We start from the raw sequence: 18325 nt of genomic DNA on the forward strand, positions 1-18325 counted from the left end.
CAATAATTCCCCTAATAATTCCATTCCATAATAACTAAGCATTCAAATACAGGAGCCTATGGGGGCTTATTCCATTTTTGTTGTTGTTGTTGTTTGTTGTTTTTTTCCTGCCGCCGTAGCTGCTTACAGTTACTAGATTTTTACGAATGGTTACTGTTAACTAAAATCTTGAAAAGAATTGTGTGTTTTCATCTAGATCCCAAGGAAGAGAAAGAAGATGATTCTGTCCTCCCTCAGGAAGTTTCCATTACTACGACTAGACCTAGCCGGAGCTGGCGCAGTAGTAGCAGGACCTCTATCTCTCGCCTTCGAGACAGTGAGAATACTCGGAGCTCTAGGTCCAAAACTGGCTCTTTGCAACTCGTCTGCAAGACAGAACCAATTACAGATCAACTTGATTATGGTATGGTGTAAATACATTTTGCTTACTTCAGATGCCTAATTGGATTTTTAATCTTAGATGTAATGCAGAACATTTACCTAAATGTCTTAATTTTGGGGAACAGATAAAATGGAGGTAGAATTTGTTCTAGACACATTGTAGATAGTCTCCATTTGTAAAACTGCTTCATACAGTCAATTTACTTAAATCTTGTTTTTTAATTTTCTAGATGTTCCAGAAGAACATCAGTCTCCCGGTGGCATTAGGTATAAAGTTTATTTCTTACTTCAGTGTATGAAATGATTGGGACAAATTCTATTTAATAGTATTTTGAACTGTTACTGAAATTAACTTGTTGTAAGTTGTCACACTTACTATTCCACATTTGATCTTGATTGCACCTTAAAATGTAAAACTTTTTGTTTCCTAGTTCCAAAGGCATGTCTTGAGTAACTTCTGTGGGTATGTTGAGCACCAAAATAAAATAGAGTGGCTTGCTGGGTGCCTTTCATGGTACTTTGGTACTTTAATGTTAGTTAATTATTATGCGTTATAACACATTATTAGACATAGAATTACAGAGTCAATTCTCTAAGTCTTGGTGCCATTGGACAATTATCTCTCATTTTCACTTAAAATGTTATTTGTGTAATCTTATGAGTTCTAAGTATTACTTTTAGTAAAGTAACTTAGATTGTAGTCCAACTAGATCATAAGGATAGAAATTTTAGGTAATGTGAATTTTGGGCTATGTATAAATATTCTAACTCAGTCCTATTAGACAATTCTTAAAACCAGAATTTATCATTCTTATTTGCTTATTTGTAGTAGTGATGAGGAAGAGGAGGAGGAAGAAATGTTAATCAGTGAAGAGGAAATACCATTCAAAGATGACCCAAGAGATGAGACTTACAAGCCCCACCTTGAAAGGCATGTTTGAAATTTTACTGTATACATGATGGTGAAAAATACATAGGAATACACTGTTGTTGTTTTTGTTGCATGATTAAATATACAAATAATTTTAAATTAATGTTTTGGAATTATGACGTCTTTCTTATATAGCCCTCTGATCTATTTAACTTTACTATTAGTAGATACGCGCATGTTTTAATAAGGTTTTCTGGAATTTTTAGGATTGTTTTGCTTAGTATCTTCTTTTTTCTTGTAATTATAGAGAAGACTTGATGTCTATGTTTTCAGCCTATCGTAATTTAATTTCAGTTACTATTTCTAGGAAGAAACATCATTACCAAAAGCAAGTTGGAGAGGAAAGGGTTTATTGGCTTACTCTTCCACACCTATTGTCCATCACTGAAGAAAGTCAAGACAAGAATTCTAACAGGGCTATGACCTCAAGACAAGTGCTGATACGTAGGCAATGGAAGGGCACTGATTACTGGTTTACTCGGCCTGCCCTCTTAGAGAACCTAGAACCACCAGACTAGGTTTAGTCCCATCCACAATGGGCTGGATTCTGCTCTATGAATCAGTAGTTTAAAAAAATCCCCTACGGGCTAATCTTTAGGAGACATTTTCACAACTGAGGCTCTCTCTTTTCAGATAATTATAACGTCAAGTTGACATAAAACTAGCCAATATAGACCTACGCATGTTCGCAAATACACAAATATGTATGCAAGTATATTTGCATACATACATCCTTGCTATGGGACAGGGGTATACAATTGGTACAAAATTGTGATTTGTAAACTGAGAATCACAGCTTCAGAATAATAAGATAATGATAAACCTTAATATTTAGCCTGTTAATATAGACTACCTTTAATGAACCCTTGGTTAGAATATTTGTGTTGAAATGTTTTTCTGTTTTCAGGGAAACTCCAAAGCCACGGAGAAAATCAGGGAAGGTGAAAGAAGAGAAAGAAAAGAAAGAAATTAAAGTGGAAGTAGAAGTAGAGGTGAAAGAAGAAGAGAATGAAATTAGGGAAGATGAGGAGCCTCCTAGGAAGTAAGTACTCAGTTTCTTCTAAAAGTGGAAACCTACCATTCAAAACCACTAGTAGACAGATGTGCACAAGCACACACATCCACATATCCCCAAGCATGGGGCACTTGCATTTAATCCTAGCATTTCAAAGGTAAAGGCAAGCAGCTATCTGTATGTATGAGTATGAAATTAACTGAGTCTACGTGGGAAATTTCAATTTCAGACTAGTTAGGGCCTACATAATGAGACCCTTTCTAAAAAACATAAACACACAAAAGACAAATAAATCCTGATGAGTAATAGAGACAGTATCTACAGGGATACAGAAAGAATAAAGAAAGCCAGAAAAATATCTCAAGTATTTGTGTTCTCAAAAATTAATAGAGGGCTAATATCCAATATATATATAAAGAACTCAAGAAGTTAGACTCCAGAAAACCAAACAACCCTATTAAAAAATGGGGTACAGAGTTAAAGAATTCTCACCTGAAGAACTTCAGATGGCGGAGAAGCATCTTAAAAAATGCTCAACTTCATTAGTCATTAGGGAAATGCAAATCAAAACAACCCTGAGATTTCATCTTACACCAGTCAGAATGGCTAAGATTAAAAATTCAGGAGACAGCAGGTGTTGGAGAGGGTGTGGAGAAAGAGGAACACTCCTCCACTGCTGGTGGAGTTGCAAATTGGTACAACCACTCTGGAAATCAGTCTGGCGGTTCCTCCGAAAACTGGGCACCTCACTTCGGAAGATCCTGCTATACCACTCCTGGGCATATACCCAGAGGATTCCCCACCATGTAATAAGGATACATGCTCTACTATGTTCATAGCAGCCCTATTTATAATTGCCAGATGCTGGAAAGAACCCAGGTATCCCTCAACAGAAGAGTGGATGCAAAAAATGTGGTTTATCTACACAATGGAGTACTATTCAGCCATTAGAAACAATGAATTCATGAAATTCTTAGGCAAATGGATGGAGGTAGAGAACATCATACTAAGTGAGGTAACCCAGACTCAAAAGGTGAATCATGGTATGCACTCACTAATAAGTAGATATTAACCTAGAAAACTGGAATACCCAAAACATAATCTACACATCAAATGAGGTACAAGAAGAAAGGAGGAGTGGCCCCTTGTTCTGGAAAGACTCAGTGAAGCAGTATTTGGCAAATCCAGAATGGGGAAGTGGGAAGGGGTGGGTGGGAGGACAGGGGAAGAGAAGGGGGCTTACGGGACTTTCGGGGAGTGGGGGGGCTAGAAAAGGGGAAATCATTTAAATGTAAATAAAAAATTATATCGAATTAAAAAAATTAATAGGTTAAATGATACACAAATCTTGATCACACACTTTGTTGCAGAAATAAGATTAAGTGCTTTATTATCTTCATTGCCTTTTTTAATTAATAGCATTTACATGATAAACATTTTACTATAACTACTTTTCAAGTAGTAACATTGAAATTTATCCAGAGATTCCATAGTAATGTCTAGTTTACTCCAAGATAATTTAAGAGTGAAATTCAAAAAAATAATAATGAATCTGAGTAAATATGGCTTGATGGCGAGACGCGTTTGGCTTTTATATTTGTTGGTTATCCTATGTGTCTGCACGTGTTATTTCATGCTTAAATATGCCTTTAGCCGTCTTTATGAGCTGTCATCTAGAATATTTATTTAACTATTCTTTCTAAAATTGCAGGAGAGGGAGAAGGCGAAAAGATGACAAAAGTCCGCGGTTACCCAAAAGGAGGTGAGACATTTCTGCTTTTTTTTATGTCTTAGGTCTGGTGCTAAGCATTTGATTCATTTTCATAAACTGGGTTGTGGCTTCTTTAAAATTTTATAAATGTGGTTACCTAGTTCCTTGATGCACAGACAGCGTGTTTTCATCTTCATTGCATGATGCTGAGTTGTCTGAAATCCTTATTTTTTACCTCTTAGTAGCTTGCTGACTTATTCATGTTGTTTTTAAACCATCAAACATTTGGCAGTTTGATAACTTGTGTATAAATTTTGTGAAACCTATTATCACACTATATTTAGAATACCACTTCTGTTGCTAACATTTTTTCTGACATCCTGGCATTAGAAAAAAGCCTCCAATCCAGTATGTCCGTTGTGAGATGGAAGGATGTGGGACTGTTCTTGCTCACCCTCGCTATTTGCAGGTTAGTAAAGTTATAATACAAGACAGTCTTTATACAGAATCCATTACTTGTCTAAGATGTCACTTTGTGTGGGACTTGTAAACGCTGACATAAAATACAAAGAAAAATGTTCCTAAATATAAAATTACATAAGTTGTCTTTATTCTACTTGTACTGCTTTAATATCGGAGGCTAACTGTTGCAGGATATTCCCTGTCACATTAGGAAAGTGGAAGGCCTGTGATTGGACAGGAACAGGGAGGTGGAGCGAGGAGTAGTGGGGAGAGAGAGGGGTCACAGGAGGAGAGGGAGAAAGAATGGAGTCCAACCTGGTGTTTTCAAAAGGTTAGAATAATTGGGTTAAGGCTTTATCATTATCAGTTGGCTCTAAAATTATTATACCAACATCTTGTAAATTATAATAGTATTTATACATAAATCTGATTGCTTAATTAAGCTTTAAGAGTTTTGATTTACTAGGTTACTAGAATATGGGTCTACCGATTACAGGGGTTTATGGTGGAGAGGGAACACAGCTGGGATGCTGTGGGAGCTAATTAGAGAATAGTTTGGCTTTAAGAACATGCCGAGCCAGGACCCTGCCGGGATATGGTGTTGTGGCCTGGAGGGGCAGGAGAGATGGCACGTTCTCTTTTAATATTTCCTGCAACAACTAGCAATTTAAAAGAAAAATGTATTGGCTTTTGATTCTGATTTCTTTAAAAGTCTTAAGAATGTGGCACCAACATCTGGAAAGGGGTCTTCTCAGTGTGCAAGGCTGATGAACAGGAAGGAGGAGGCATGAGGAGAAAATAAGAAACTGAGTTCAGTTTGTTAAAAATTTTAATCCATCTGTGGGGACAAAACACTTAAATATATCTCAACATTATTGCATTGAAGACTTGAGTTTTCAACACTGGAACTTAGGAGGATACATTTAAACCTTAGCACATTCTATTAAATAATAGTAATAATAAAGGAATAAAAACCTGAACCCAAGTACAAGAGTTTTTTAGATTCTTAGAGTGTTACAATATTTCCCAAAGTGGAATAGCAAGTTATTGTAACAATACACACTGATATAGAATAATAGATTTTAGCTTTAATATGTTACCATAAAATGATTGAAACTAGTAATTTCTTTGAGATAGTAAAAAATGGATGATTTTTTAAATTTATTTTTGACATTGTTTTTCCTTAAGTTAATAGATATTTAACTGGTTGGGCTTCTGATTATGTACAAGTCTGGCGTGAAATAGTGAAATGTTGCTTAGGAAATGCCTGTTAAGTGTTTAGCAAGCAAGTATAAGACTGTGCCTTACTTTTGGATTATGATTCTTTTACAGTAATTGTAGCTACTGTTTTTTGTTTGGGGCATTCAGTGTGCCATTGGCATACCCATCACTATTTTTATTTCATTGATGAAAACTAAAACTTGAAATATTTAAGCACATTCAAGATGACATTGCTAGTAAGTTGACAGGTGCAGCTTAGAATTTTTCTCTTCTACTTTATTTAGCAAACAAAAGAGAATAGAGAAAACTTATTTTTTTTCTTTTTCCTTACCTTTTACTGTTTTAGCACCACATTAAATACCAGCATTTGCTGAAAAAAAAATATGTATGTCCCCATCCCTCCTGTGGACGACTCTTCAGGCTCCAGAAACAACTTTTACGACATGCGAAGCATCATACAGGTACATTTCTAAGTAAAAGGTTTACCAAATAGCCAAGCAAACTGCACTTGAGTATATAGATTGGTAATAAAGCAAGATTTTCTAGTCGAAGTCTTCTTAAAAGCACCTAGTTGGGAACTATGAGAGAACATTATGAAAATAAATATTAACAAAATATAAACATAAAAATTTAAAAAGAACATTTATGAACTGTGCTTGGTCACACATTTATAATCACATCACTAGTAAAACTGAAGCAGGAGTTTGAGTTTGCAGCCAAACTGGACTATATAGATAGAGCCTGTTTTAAACGGTGATGATAGAAAAGATGTAGGGCCTTATTAAGAGGTCCTGGCTGGCCTGGAACTCACTGTGTAGACCAGGTTGGCCTCAGGCTCCCAACAAATAGTCCTGAGATAGTCTCCCAAGTATTAATTGACACTCACTGGTTTTCTAGTCTTAAATAGCCTTTTTGGGATAAAGCACTTGCCCTGAAAGCAGGAGGACTAGAGAAAGATCAGATACCCTAGAATCTATATGAGAGCCAGGCAGGCATGGTGGCTGCCAGTAATCCTAGTGCTAGGGAAACAGATAGTATTTCTAGGGCAATCTGATCAGCTAGCTGAAATCAGTGCTCCCTGGGTTTCTCAAGCAGTCATGCCTCAAAGAATGAGGTGGAAAGGGATCCCAAAAGACACCTAAGTTTAGCTTCAGTCCTTCGTTTGTACCATACACATGCAAAAATAAATATTAATATAAAAAACAGCTATTAATATTACATAGTATGATCACCTAGAGCTTTAGAATTTATTCCTTAACTTCTGACATTTTTTTGTAGTGGGAATATTGATCTTTTACTTAGCATATAGTCTGTGTCAGTTGTAAACTTGCACATAGTCATGCTAATCTGTCTACTCGATAACACTAAGGTGGTGGTTTGGGGGGTTTTTTGCTTTTTTTGTTTTTTGTTTTGTTTTTTTACCTAAACACTCCCTCCCCCCCAGAGGTTTAGCGCAGTTGAGCAGTTTGTTAGTAATCATTTAGTTAAACTTACAGAACCAGGATTTTTCAATTTTGTTGCAGGTAAAATGCTTTTCAATAAAGATAGAGACTTGATCATAGCTGCTTGCTTTTATGTTTAACTGCTAAATACTTCAAGATGATTATGTAGAGATTTTAAAATCTAGTTACTGAACTTGTTTGTAAATTTCTATAGACATAACTCAGACATAGAAGCTGATTAATGTTATAAAATAGGCTCAAATTCTGTTCATTTGTAGCTACAGACAATCTTGATGAAATTCTGTTTTAAGCATAAATTGAGTTACCTATTCCAGTATATATACTGTATCCAATTGGTATATAGTACTAATTGGATATGTTTCACACAAGAGAATTATATGTGTTCTCGCCTCAGTCTTGGACGATAAGACTTAAAATTCCCTTTTAAAAAATATGTCCCTCCCTTAGATGATAATGATGTATATATACCCTGTCAGATGTATACCTGGTATGGGTGCTTGCCTGTTCTATGAGATTCTTCTTAACTCAGTTGTGGTCTTAGCTGTACAAAAGCTTTTTGGTATTTTTATGAAGCTTGTCACTTGTCAGTTATTGGTGTTAATTTCTGGGCAAATGGAACCAAATTCGGAATGTCCTTTCTTAAACCTATATCTTAAATTTCCTTCTAGCACTTTTAGTGTTTATGATTCATATTGAAGTCTTTGGATACATTTGTATTTAATGTTTGTAGAAGGGGGATACATACAGGTCTAATTTAAGTAGAAATTCAATTTTCCCAGCACCATTTGAAGATGCTGACTTGTCTCCATTGTTTGTGTTGGCATCTTTTTATTATTAAATTTTACAATCAAATAAATATACTTTAATTTTGCATTTTATATCTTAATTTTAATATAATTTTGCAGTTAAAATGTATTACTGTTATAATAAACATCATGCTCCAAAACAACTTGGGGAGGAAAGGGCTTTCATTGCTTACACATCCACATTATAGTCCATCAAAGGAAGTCAGGAACTAAAGAAGATGCCACAGTAGACATTGTTTATTGGCCTGCTCAACATGCTTTCTAACCACAGGATTACCCACAAGGCAGTCTATTGGGGGCATTTTCTCAGCTGAGGTTTCTCTTTCAAAGTAGCGCTTATATTAAGCTTTATACATAATACTAGACAACAGAAAATCTTCAAATATCAGGTGATTACAGTTATGTGTACATGTGTTTAGGTTGTGTCTTTTCAGATATTTAGTTTTCATCATCAAGATCTTTTACAAACTCCATGTTTAAATTTATCTCTAGATACTTTAGTTTCTTTAAGGCTATTGTGAATGAGCTCATTATCTTATTCTTTGTTGCATAGAAAATCTGCTGTGGATTGATTTTTTTTTAATCCTACAACTTTACAGAAATTGTTGTTTCTAGAAATTTTTGGGATCTTTGTTATGCATAATGTATCATGTGTAAATAGGGCATATTTGACCTTTCTCCTACTTTCTTTATACTTCTAATTCCCTTCTCTTACCCAGTTGCTTCAAGCAATGTTGAAAAGAATTTCGGATACTGGATAGTCCTTGAGATATATAGATTGATGGTTGGTTGGTTGGTTGATTTGTTGATTGATTTATTTATTTTGGTAGAGGAATTTAGATTCACTTTTCAGACGTAGTTCTAGGTGTTTATCCAGGGTTACTGGAAACATTTAGTGATGCTTTGAATACTGGTATCAGCACTATACTACCAGCTTGATTAAGTATGAAATGAACTTAGGAATTACGTTTCCCTCCTGTTTCACCTCTTTCTTCACCATAGACAAAGCTTTCCCTCCACTGTGTTGCAGTCAGTTCATCTGTAGATGAAATAAACCTTTCTCCAGTTACTTGTCTGTTACTTGGTCACAACAACAAGAAATGACGTAACTTAAATCTGTGAAATGATCACCCTTAACTGGTGCCTCTAAAATATTTTTTTTAATTCTTCAAAGATGTGAAAACAACGTATCTTGATGCCATTACTCCTCAATTGGACTCCTGCCAGATCCACCCTCCCCTGGTGTCCTCTGTTTTTTGTTTTCTGTTTTTTTTTTTTTTAATGGACTGTCTCAGAGTAGCTGTCTTCTTGGCCCTCTACTTTTTAATATCTTTTTGTGATACTTCATGATTTTAAGATATTTAAGACATTGGTTCTCAACCTGCCAAATGCTGTGACCCTTTAATGTAGTTCCTCATGTTGTAATGACTCCCAATGATAAAATTATTTTCATTGCTACTTCATAACTCTAATTTTGTTACTGCTGTGAATCACCTAAATAAGAAACCCCTATGAAAGGGATGTTTGACACTCCCCACCCCTCCGCACCTCCCTGCAAGGGATCACAACACAGAGGCTGAGAACTACTGGTTTAAGAGAATTGTTTATAGCCTTTATAATGTTATGGTTTTGTTCTCTCTGGTCTGATGCTCTAGGATATTTATCCTAAAAGCATTCTGGATTTTTTTCAAAGACTTTCACGTGTCTATTGAGATGATCTTGTGGTTTTTGTCTTTGAGCTCATTTGTGTGATTTGTTGATTTACATATATTGAGTCCATCCCTGCATCTCTAGGATTCAACCTAGATTTTTTTGATATATGTCTGTATTCAGTTTGCAAGTATTTTATTGACAGTTTTTGCATCAATGTGTATTAGGGATATTAGCCTGTTGTTTTCTTTTTATGTTGTATTTATACCTGGGCTAGTTATTAGAGTCATACTGGCTGTTAATATTTTTCTTTTTTGTTTTTCGAGGTTGGGTTTCTCTGTGTAGCCCTGACTGTCCTGGAACTTACTCTGTAGACCAGGATGGCCTCAAACTCAGAAATCCGCCTGCCTCTGCCTCCCAAGTACTGGTATTAAAGGCATGTGCCACCATTATCCGGCTTAATATTTTTCTTAAGCCGATTTTTATGCTACTTAAATGTATGAACTAATAATCAGACTCTTTTTAGTGTTAAATTTAGCTTCTTCAAAATACTCCCTCACTGTAAAGAGTATGTTGTGTGCTATAATGTGACTGCCAAAAGACTTGATCACCTGCAAACTGCAGAAAGTACTTAGCAGGTGCCTTGATGAAGCATTAACCACATTTCTTTTCTTCTTAGACCAGAGGGATTATATCTGTGAATATTGTGCTCGGGCCTTCAAGAGTTCCCACAATCTGGCAGTACACCGGATGATTCATACGGGCGAGAAGCCATTACAGTGAGTGTTTACTTACTAGTGAATATCTGGGTAGAAGTGCATTTATTTCACATGGAGATTTGTCCCTTAAAAACATTTCAGTTGACACTGCCATTTACTTTTAACTAAATTAATGACAGGATATTGATTGGGGAATTCTTTGTTGCCTTTTTCTTTGCTTTACTGTTCTTTTTAAATGTATTTTTACTAGTTTGAGAATTCTTCCTTAACCACTTCCCACCAAACCCAACCCTCTATGTAAATAACACATGAATATAATTTATGCTGCCTATGCACTATGTGTATAGATAGGACTTCACTGGAGTGAAGTATGCTTGATTTGTTGTTTCTTAAAAGAAAATTTTTATTTATTTTTTTAGTTAAATTTTCTAATCCTTCATAAGTATTGTATGGATATGTAAGCTTTACAGTTCTCACCTGGCCCTTGATTTAAGATTCACTGCTTGATTGTTTACTCTTGGATTTCCTTTAGATGTGAGATCTGTGGATTTACTTGTCGACAAAAAGCATCTCTTAATTGGCACATGAAGAAACATGATGCAGACTCCTTCTACCAGTTTTCTTGCAATATCTGTGGCAAAAAATTTGAGAAGAAGGACAGTGTAGTGGCACACAAAGCAAAAAGCCACCCTGAGGTGCTGATTGCAGAAGCTCTGGCAGCCAATGCAGGCGCCCTCATCACCAGCACGGATATCTTGGGCACTAACCCAGAGCCCCTGACACAACCTGCAGATGGTCAGGGGCTTCCTCTTCTTCCTGAGCCCTTGGGAAACTCAACATCTGGAGAGTGCCTCCTGCTAGAAGCTGAAGGGATGTCAAAGTCATACTGCAGTGGGACAGAACGGGTGAGCCTTATGGCTGACGGGAAGATCTTTGTGGGAAGTGGCAGCAGTGGGGGCACTGAAGGGCTGGTCATGAACTCGGATATACTCGGTGCTACCACAGAGGTTCTGATTGAAGATACAGACTCTACTGGACCCTAGTGCAAAGGAAGACTTTGGGCACTGGGACAGTGCAGACTTTGTATTTAAAAGAAAAAAAGGACAAAAAAAAAATTTAAAGCATTTAAAAATCTAGTAAAATAACTGAAGGGCCTGCTCTTTGCATTGTGGATCACAACACACACACACACACACACACACACACACACACACACACACACACACACACAAAATCCCATCCCCATTCCCTGAACTCTCTTTCCTCATCCTTAAAATACTGATGTAGCCTTTACCAGAAAGGTTGATGAAAAAGCAGCAACATACTAGGTTCCAGCCAGCAGCAGACTTCCTTGCTCATTGGCAGATCTCCTTTTTCCTAACCTATAACTTTGATGTGCTCTGGATCAGCTTTGAACTCAGTATATTACTATCATCTAAATCTTTTCTCCTCTACTACTGCCCTATGGCTCTGGCTTCTCCCCACTGCAACAACCAACACTTACCCTCAAATATTATAGAATTCTATTTTCTGGAGGCTGGCAGCTTGACTTGGCACTTTAAGGCCCCTTGGCAGGATGCTGTTAAAACAGCACACATCTCTCACCCCTCTTCCATTACTCACTGGGTTTGGGGAAGGAAGGATACATGGGGACCACCTCCCTCCCTTTCAATGGATCCCAGCACCTCAGTCCCCCCCACTCCTGAACCTCCATAATGCTCTTAATGGTGCTCACTTGCTTGGAAGCAGGCTCCCAAGAGAAAGGGGACTGCCCTCTGTACAGTCTTTCTGGCTGTAAGATAGGGCTCTATGTCAGAAAAGTCCCAGGCTAATGGCAGAAATTTGCACTTTGAACATGTGTGTTTTTGTGTTGTGGAACCTGAGATTCCTTATTTATTAATGGAAAGTCTGATTTTTTTTGGGGGGAGGGTCTTTGTTGCTATGTTTTGTGGGGCTGGGAGAGTAGATTATTCTGACATGGGATCCTTCCTACAAGAGGTACTTTGAAGGCAAGGCTTAGAGTTAAAGAAGCACAGCCAGCCTCTAAAATCATAGTTCTCCAGTGGCCTTTAAAGAAAGCTGGTCCTCAGCACTAACAGAATCACTACAATAGCCTAGTGCTTTTTTGGAAGCCTTAGGGAAGTTTGATAGGTTTGTGGTAGCTAGTGTGCTCTTTGAGATTTTTAAGAGCATTTGAGATTCAAGAATTTTGAGGGGATGAGGAATGTTGGTCAAGGTCTGAATCACACATAAAAGATTTTCTTCTGTGAATTTATCTTCTCTTGTCTTCACCATTTCTTTGCATATATATCCCTGCTGGCACCTTGTTTTGATTTTGGTTTTTGTTTTGTTATTGGTCATTCCAGCTCTCAGTGGAAGACCAAACCCTGTCATTCATGAAGGAACAAAATCTAAAAGTTCTAGAGATTTGGTTAAGAGTAAACTGTTCTCTCTTATCTCCTCCTAAGAGATAAAGCTTCCGTAGACAAAAACAAAAGTGAAAATCTATACAATAATGGTTTGTTTTTGGTTTTTTTGTTTTGTTTTGGTTTTTGCTTTTCCTGGAATTATCTGTTTTCCTCCAAGTAGAGATTTTAATGCTTTGTGGATTGTTTACTGTCATTGGGAGACACGGATCGTGTTTTTACATGCTTATACCTCTCAGAAGACTAAAACCCTAATTCAGCTCATTTTATGAAAATTAGAAGTGCAGTTCTTCCCTGTGTACTTCAGAATCAGCCATTGAAGACTTGGCCAGTTGTTGTCAGAAATACATGATGACTATTGGGGAAAAATAAGAGTCTGACAGAACAAAATAAGGAACAGCTTGTTTTTCACAAACACTAAAACTATGGAGTTTATCGAATTTTCTCTGCTTGGTTTTTTTTTTTTTTTTTTTTCTCCAAAAGGAGAATAACAAAATGTCATCTCTGAAAGACGCTTACTGTGTGTACACCCACCTATGTTGGTGGTTGGGATGCCAGGGAGGAGGGAGGAAGACACCTACAGGAACAATCTTAAACACATTATTGTTTCCTCTAGAGTGTTACAAACTTAACCATCCCTCCCATGTGAGGGGAGAGAAGGCAAGAAGACAGGCTTTCCTGCCCCAGAGTTTGCAGTTGATTTTGGTACATTGCATTGACTTAAAAATACTGTAAGAGTAATTATAAATGGATCTGCAACGAAGTTGCTCCACTTGATACTGTTTATCTAGTATCTGTCCTACACTTACCCTTTGTTTTTCAGTTTAGATTGTCTCCATAAATTAGTGGTTACTCATCAGATAGAGCCACCCACAGAAAAGCAAACTGCATTGTAAACATCTCATTTTTCTGGGATCGGGGGAAAATATGTTCCTTTCTGTATTTAATTCCCCTCCCCACAAAAGCAACTAGTTCTAATACTTAGAAACTTACTGGCCTCTCATTGGGGGTGGGGTGGAAAGGGGGCTGGGTGATCTTAGTTGCCATCTATTGACAATAATAGCAGTTTGCAATAAATTTTTCATGAACTTCATATTATTCTTTTGATAGCTAGTGCTAGCATAGTAAAAGTCTGTATGAGCAAACTAAGCCCCATACCCATTTTCCCCATGCTACTCATTTAATTATCCTAAGGAGTCCTTTTAATCTTGAAAATCAGTATTTCATACTGATATTTTATTGTCCTTTAAGTAGTCATACCTCCATCTTCAATTGGCAATTCTAAATTTTTAGATATAGTTGTGATAATTACTCAGTATTTCTGGGAGTTATGTGCCCTCCTTGCTTGGATTGCTAGCATATTTTGCATAATTAGACCCTAACACATTTTACAGGGTTTAGTCAGACACTGGCTGGGAGTCCTGGGAATGAGCAAAGAAAACATCAGCATAGAGCACTTGGACCTCCCTTGCACCTGTTTGGAGGAAGAACGTGAACTATACCACCAACCTAAGAGGTCTTACAGCCTTGCTGCAGGACTAGTTTCCTCTCCTTTCTTTCTATCAATTTTCCAGTATACTCAAGAAAATTGGAAAATTATAATGGGGCAATTATATTTCCTGAAACCTTTTGCCTGTTGAAATGTGCAGGACCCTTTTCCTGTGATGAGAGATAGGTGGTTACTTGATCTAGGTTTAAAAGTTATGTAAAAGAAAAAAATTATAATAAAAGGGATACTTTGCTTTTAAAATCTTGTTTCCTTTTAATCTAGGTAATCCTACTCAAAATAAGTATGTAAAGAAGAAAAATAAAAGTTGTCTTCCTGGAAGCAACTGGTCTTCCTTGGTTGTACTGAGTTAGTCATGCGAGGATAAAACAGTTGATGCTGCTAAACGAGGAAAACAGATGCCCCTGGGGGTAGGCTTTTGTATGCTGCTCTTTCCTTTTTGTTAAGAGTTGGGAAGGCTTCTAATATGGAGTGGCCTTGTAGCTCTGTCTCTGTTTGGCAGACTCCAAATGGTGTTTTGGTTGCTTTCTAGGGGATGTTAAGGATACTATGAAGTACAGTTTGATAATAACAAAACCATGGTTGCATTTAACACCAGTGCTTCTTAACAAAGCTTTTATGTCCAGTTATAACTTTAAAAAAAAAAAGGAAAAACATAATTCAATCTTGCTTAAAAAAAAAAAAGTTCTATGGTAGCCATTTTCCATTATTGTTCACCTCTGGCAATTTGCTACTGAGATGGCAAGGGTTTGAGCATCTTGGCAATATCTGTGATATGAAATAGGGACATTCACTGGCCTAATTCAGCTTGAAACTTGAGACTATTAGCATCACCCTCTGAGTGTGGTACAATAGAATGACAGATCTGTAAGACCTTTTTAACTCTTTTGTCTTCATTTCAAAGCCTTGTTCATTCCCTTGCTAAGCATGGAGTATGACTGGGACTGGGAAGAAAAAGAAGCATGTTGTCACTTGAGTGAAAGTGCCTGAGAAATGTTACCAAGTTTGGGTTGGGTGTTTCCTTTGGGAGAGAACAGGCCTAAACAGTGTCTTTTACATCCTGTAGCAGCTATTAGGAAGGTACCATGATTGAGATTAGAGATGCTCCTTTAGCTAATTTCTAAACAAGTCTAAACCTTACAAATAATGGGAATGGAAAGATGGCTACAAAGGACCTCTATCATGTAGTCTTTGTTTCTTGCACATATCAGGAGCTACCCAAAGAAATTGTAAAGTCAGTGGGGGGGGGGGGAGGAATACAGCCAAAGACCAGTGCAGAAATATGAATCCAGTTTATTGCATTAATTTCTTAGATAAAAGTTTCTGACATCAAATGAGAAAACTACCCCCAAAGACTAATAGCCCAGAATTACTCAAGAATCTAATGAAGTTTAAATGTATAGTATAATATCTGACTCATTTAATAAGTGACACCTAATTCAGTACTACATTTAGCCAGGATAAAACAAAATACAGTGAGCATAGGAAGCAGAATGGTAAAATCAAATTATGTGTGTAAATACCAGACTACATTAGGCAGGGGTGGGTGTCATGAGGATTAGTGTGATAGTGACCTTGTTGCTAAGTACAAAAGCAAAACAATGATATAAAAACAAGTGCTAAGTACTGAGTGGAAGAGAGATGGAGACAGACGCTGCGGCAGAAAAATAAAATGATTAAAAGGGCCCTTTGATTCCACAGGCACAAAATCCACAGCCAGGAATTTGCTGCCACCTCTGAGTCAGGCAGGGGGTGGGGATGGGGGTGCACAATCCCATTAGAGAATGCCCAGTAGATTTAGTCTGTGGGAGTCACATTTCTTATTTGGACTAGTAAAGACAGAAGCAAACCAGCTCACTTGTTTCCTGGGACAGTTGATTTAGGGGATGGCTTTCGCAGAGCAAACACCTCTGACCCTTCACCGCCGGGACCTCTGTAGCCGCTCTATCTGGCTAGCAAGGAAGATTCGTTCAGACCTGACTGCTCTTATGGAATCTTATGTAAGTTGTCTATTTTGCTGTTGTCTGGTTGTCTGTTTTCAACTCTTCTAGCCCAACTCTTAATCATCATGTTCCAACCCTGTAACGTGTTATGAAAACTCTAGTGTATGTGTTATGTCTATCTCCCTAGTCATTCAAATATTAAATACCTATAATTTGACATGTTCTTTCCCTTGAGAAAATTCACATAACCTTACTGTCTTCAAGCTGTTTAAGGTGGACAGGCCCTTCCTTAAGTGAGAATTTACATTATTTGGTTGCCTTTTTTTCTGAATCTTACCAGGATAGACAGTAGGCTTTCTAAGTCTTGGTTCTTTATAGAATTTTTGAACCTTAGAAATACAAAGGTTATAGGATTAAGTAAAACTATATGGAATTTTAAAGAAATGTATAGTTGTCCTCTGTACAGTATAAGCTACTTAAGTTTTAGTATTCCACATTAGAATGCTTGTGACTAAATAGATCTGTCAAAAAGTCTTGAGAAAATGTCAAACTAAACACAGTTCTGGGCTTGTTTTCTCATAAAAGGCCACTGTCTGAAGACCTATTATGGTAATATCCCAGGCCTCTGATCAAAGTTATAAATTTAAGTTCTCTAAGAATTGATAACTTTTGAAAAGCCTTGCCAGTTATGAGACTCAGATACTTACCTTTTTAAAGGATTGATTTCACCTTTAGAGTGGACATTGGCGATAGGGAAATTTAGGCAGTGCTGTGGGATCACAACTCCCCATATATGAAGGGTTTCCATTCTAGACATGTTCTTTACAACTTGGATCATTGACTATGGAAGTCAAGGAAATTGTATTTGTGATTGAAGAAGGAAATTGAGATGATATGGAACATATGTTTTGCTATATCCTTGGCCAGGTAAAACATCAGGGCCTGAATAAAAATATCAACCTTGACTCAGTGGATGGTGTACCAGTGGCAAGCACTGATCGCTGGAGTGAGATGACTGAGACAGAGCGACTCCAAGAGAACCTCCAGGCTTACCGTACCTTCCAAGGGATGTTAACCAAGCTTTTAGAAGACCAGAGAGTGCATTTCACCCCTACTGAAGATGACTTCCATCAGGCAATACAAACTCTTACGCTCCAAGTTTCTGCCTTTGCCTACCAGCTAGAGGAGTTAATGGTGCTTCTGGAACAGAAGATCCCTGAAAACAAGCCTGATGGGATGCCTGTCACAGTTGGAGATGGTGGCCTCTTTGAGAAGAAGCTATGGGGCTTAAAGGTCCTTCAAGAGCTTTCACAGTGGACCGTGAGGTCTATCCATGACCTCCGTGTCATTTCTTCTCATCACATGGGAATCTCAGCACAAGAGAGCCATTATGGGGCCAAAGACAAGCAAATGTAGCTATTTGCTCTTCCCTTTTAGATCTAATGGAGTATTGATAGTTCCCTAGGGCCTAGCTTTCTCAGCACCAATTTTGGAAAACCTTAGACCACAGACATTTCATCAAGTAGGATTGACCCACATATGAACAGATATACATGGTTATTTTGGCTATGCATATGTGTGCACATGATTTTGTTTGCATTGGTAGTATAATAAAGTATAATAAGGGCACTATCCTTCCACCTTAGTGCTTTACCTTCCTGATACTAAGTAGCCTTTCCAGGTGTTTTAACAGTCTTGCAGGCAGAAGAGAAATTGTAACTAGTTTTGGTTGACTTCTGAAAAGACTGAATAAAGACTATCTTCATTCAAACTACCCTAATAAAAAGAACATTGCTGTGCAGAGGCACTGAGTGTGCTGTGGGCTTTGTATATTCTGTTCAACTTTATATCTTACTCGTGGAGTGGAAGATAATGTCTTGCAATCTATCCTAGCATTGAAAAGCAACCCTTGTTATAAATCCTCAGGAGTCACCAGCATCCTACCAGGTTAAAGGAAATAGTTGTTGCCTACACTGGGCAGAGAACAGCAATTAAGTATCTTCATATTACATTTGAGAAAGAAAAGGAAAATAAATGGGGCCTGTAGTACTTCCATACTTAGCTGAGGATATGCAGTCACAGACTGGTTT

At 37.3% G+C, this 18325-nt stretch overlaps 2 protein-coding genes across 4 annotated transcripts in view; both read left to right on the top strand.

Moving 5' to 3' along the window:
- The window catches only part of Zfp91 (ZFP91 zinc finger protein, atypical E3 ubiquitin ligase), a 35547-nt gene extending 22289 nt beyond the window's left edge, over positions 1 to 13258 (top strand). For 2 of the 3 annotated variants that reach the window (XM_052189156.1, XM_052189138.1), the window contains exons 3-11: positions 197 to 403; positions 612 to 648; positions 1211 to 1312; positions 2220 to 2354; positions 4039 to 4089; positions 4429 to 4507; positions 6068 to 6182; positions 10320 to 10419; positions 10892 to 13258. In XM_052189156.1, the coding sequence (XP_052045116.1) occupies positions 197 to 403; positions 612 to 648; positions 1211 to 1312; positions 2220 to 2354; positions 4039 to 4089; positions 4429 to 4507; positions 6068 to 6182; positions 10320 to 10419; positions 10892 to 11402 (1337 nt within the window). In that variant the 3' untranslated portion in view covers positions 11403 to 13258. The remainder of the gene's footprint in view (positions 1 to 196; positions 404 to 611; positions 649 to 1210; positions 1313 to 2219; positions 2355 to 4038; positions 4090 to 4428; positions 4508 to 6067; positions 6183 to 10319; positions 10420 to 10891) is intronic. The other variant, XM_052189147.1, reaches the window with a different exon arrangement.
- A 94-nt stretch (positions 13259 to 13352) lies between these two features.
- Cntf (ciliary neurotrophic factor) lies at positions 13353 to 18042 on the top strand. The gene is made up of 3 exons (XM_052189246.1): positions 13353 to 14702; positions 16167 to 16292; positions 17163 to 18042. Exons 2-3 carry the CDS (start codon positions 16179 to 16181, stop codon positions 17649 to 17651), a joined length of 603 nt encoding a protein of 200 aa, XP_052045206.1. The 5' UTR covers positions 13353 to 14702; positions 16167 to 16178; the 3' UTR covers positions 17652 to 18042.
- The last annotated feature ends 283 nt before the right edge of the window (positions 18043 to 18325 follow it).

Source organism: Apodemus sylvaticus, chromosome 1 (genome assembly GCF_947179515.1).
Source record: "Apodemus sylvaticus chromosome 1, mApoSyl1.1, whole genome shotgun sequence".
NCBI lineage: Eukaryota > Metazoa > Chordata > Mammalia > Rodentia > Muridae > Apodemus > Apodemus sylvaticus.

What these genes read in the sequence shown, in the direction of transcription:
- Cntf (XM_052189246.1), top strand. Translation starts at nt 16,179, where the DNA reads ATGGCTTTCGCAGAGCAAACACCTCTGACCCTTCACCGCCGGGACCTC. An exon ending in CTGCTCTTATGGAATCTTAT is followed by an intron (nt 16,293 to 17,162) that starts GTAAGTTGTCTA and finishes ATCCTTGGCCAG; the next exon opens with GTAAAACATCAGGGCCTGAA.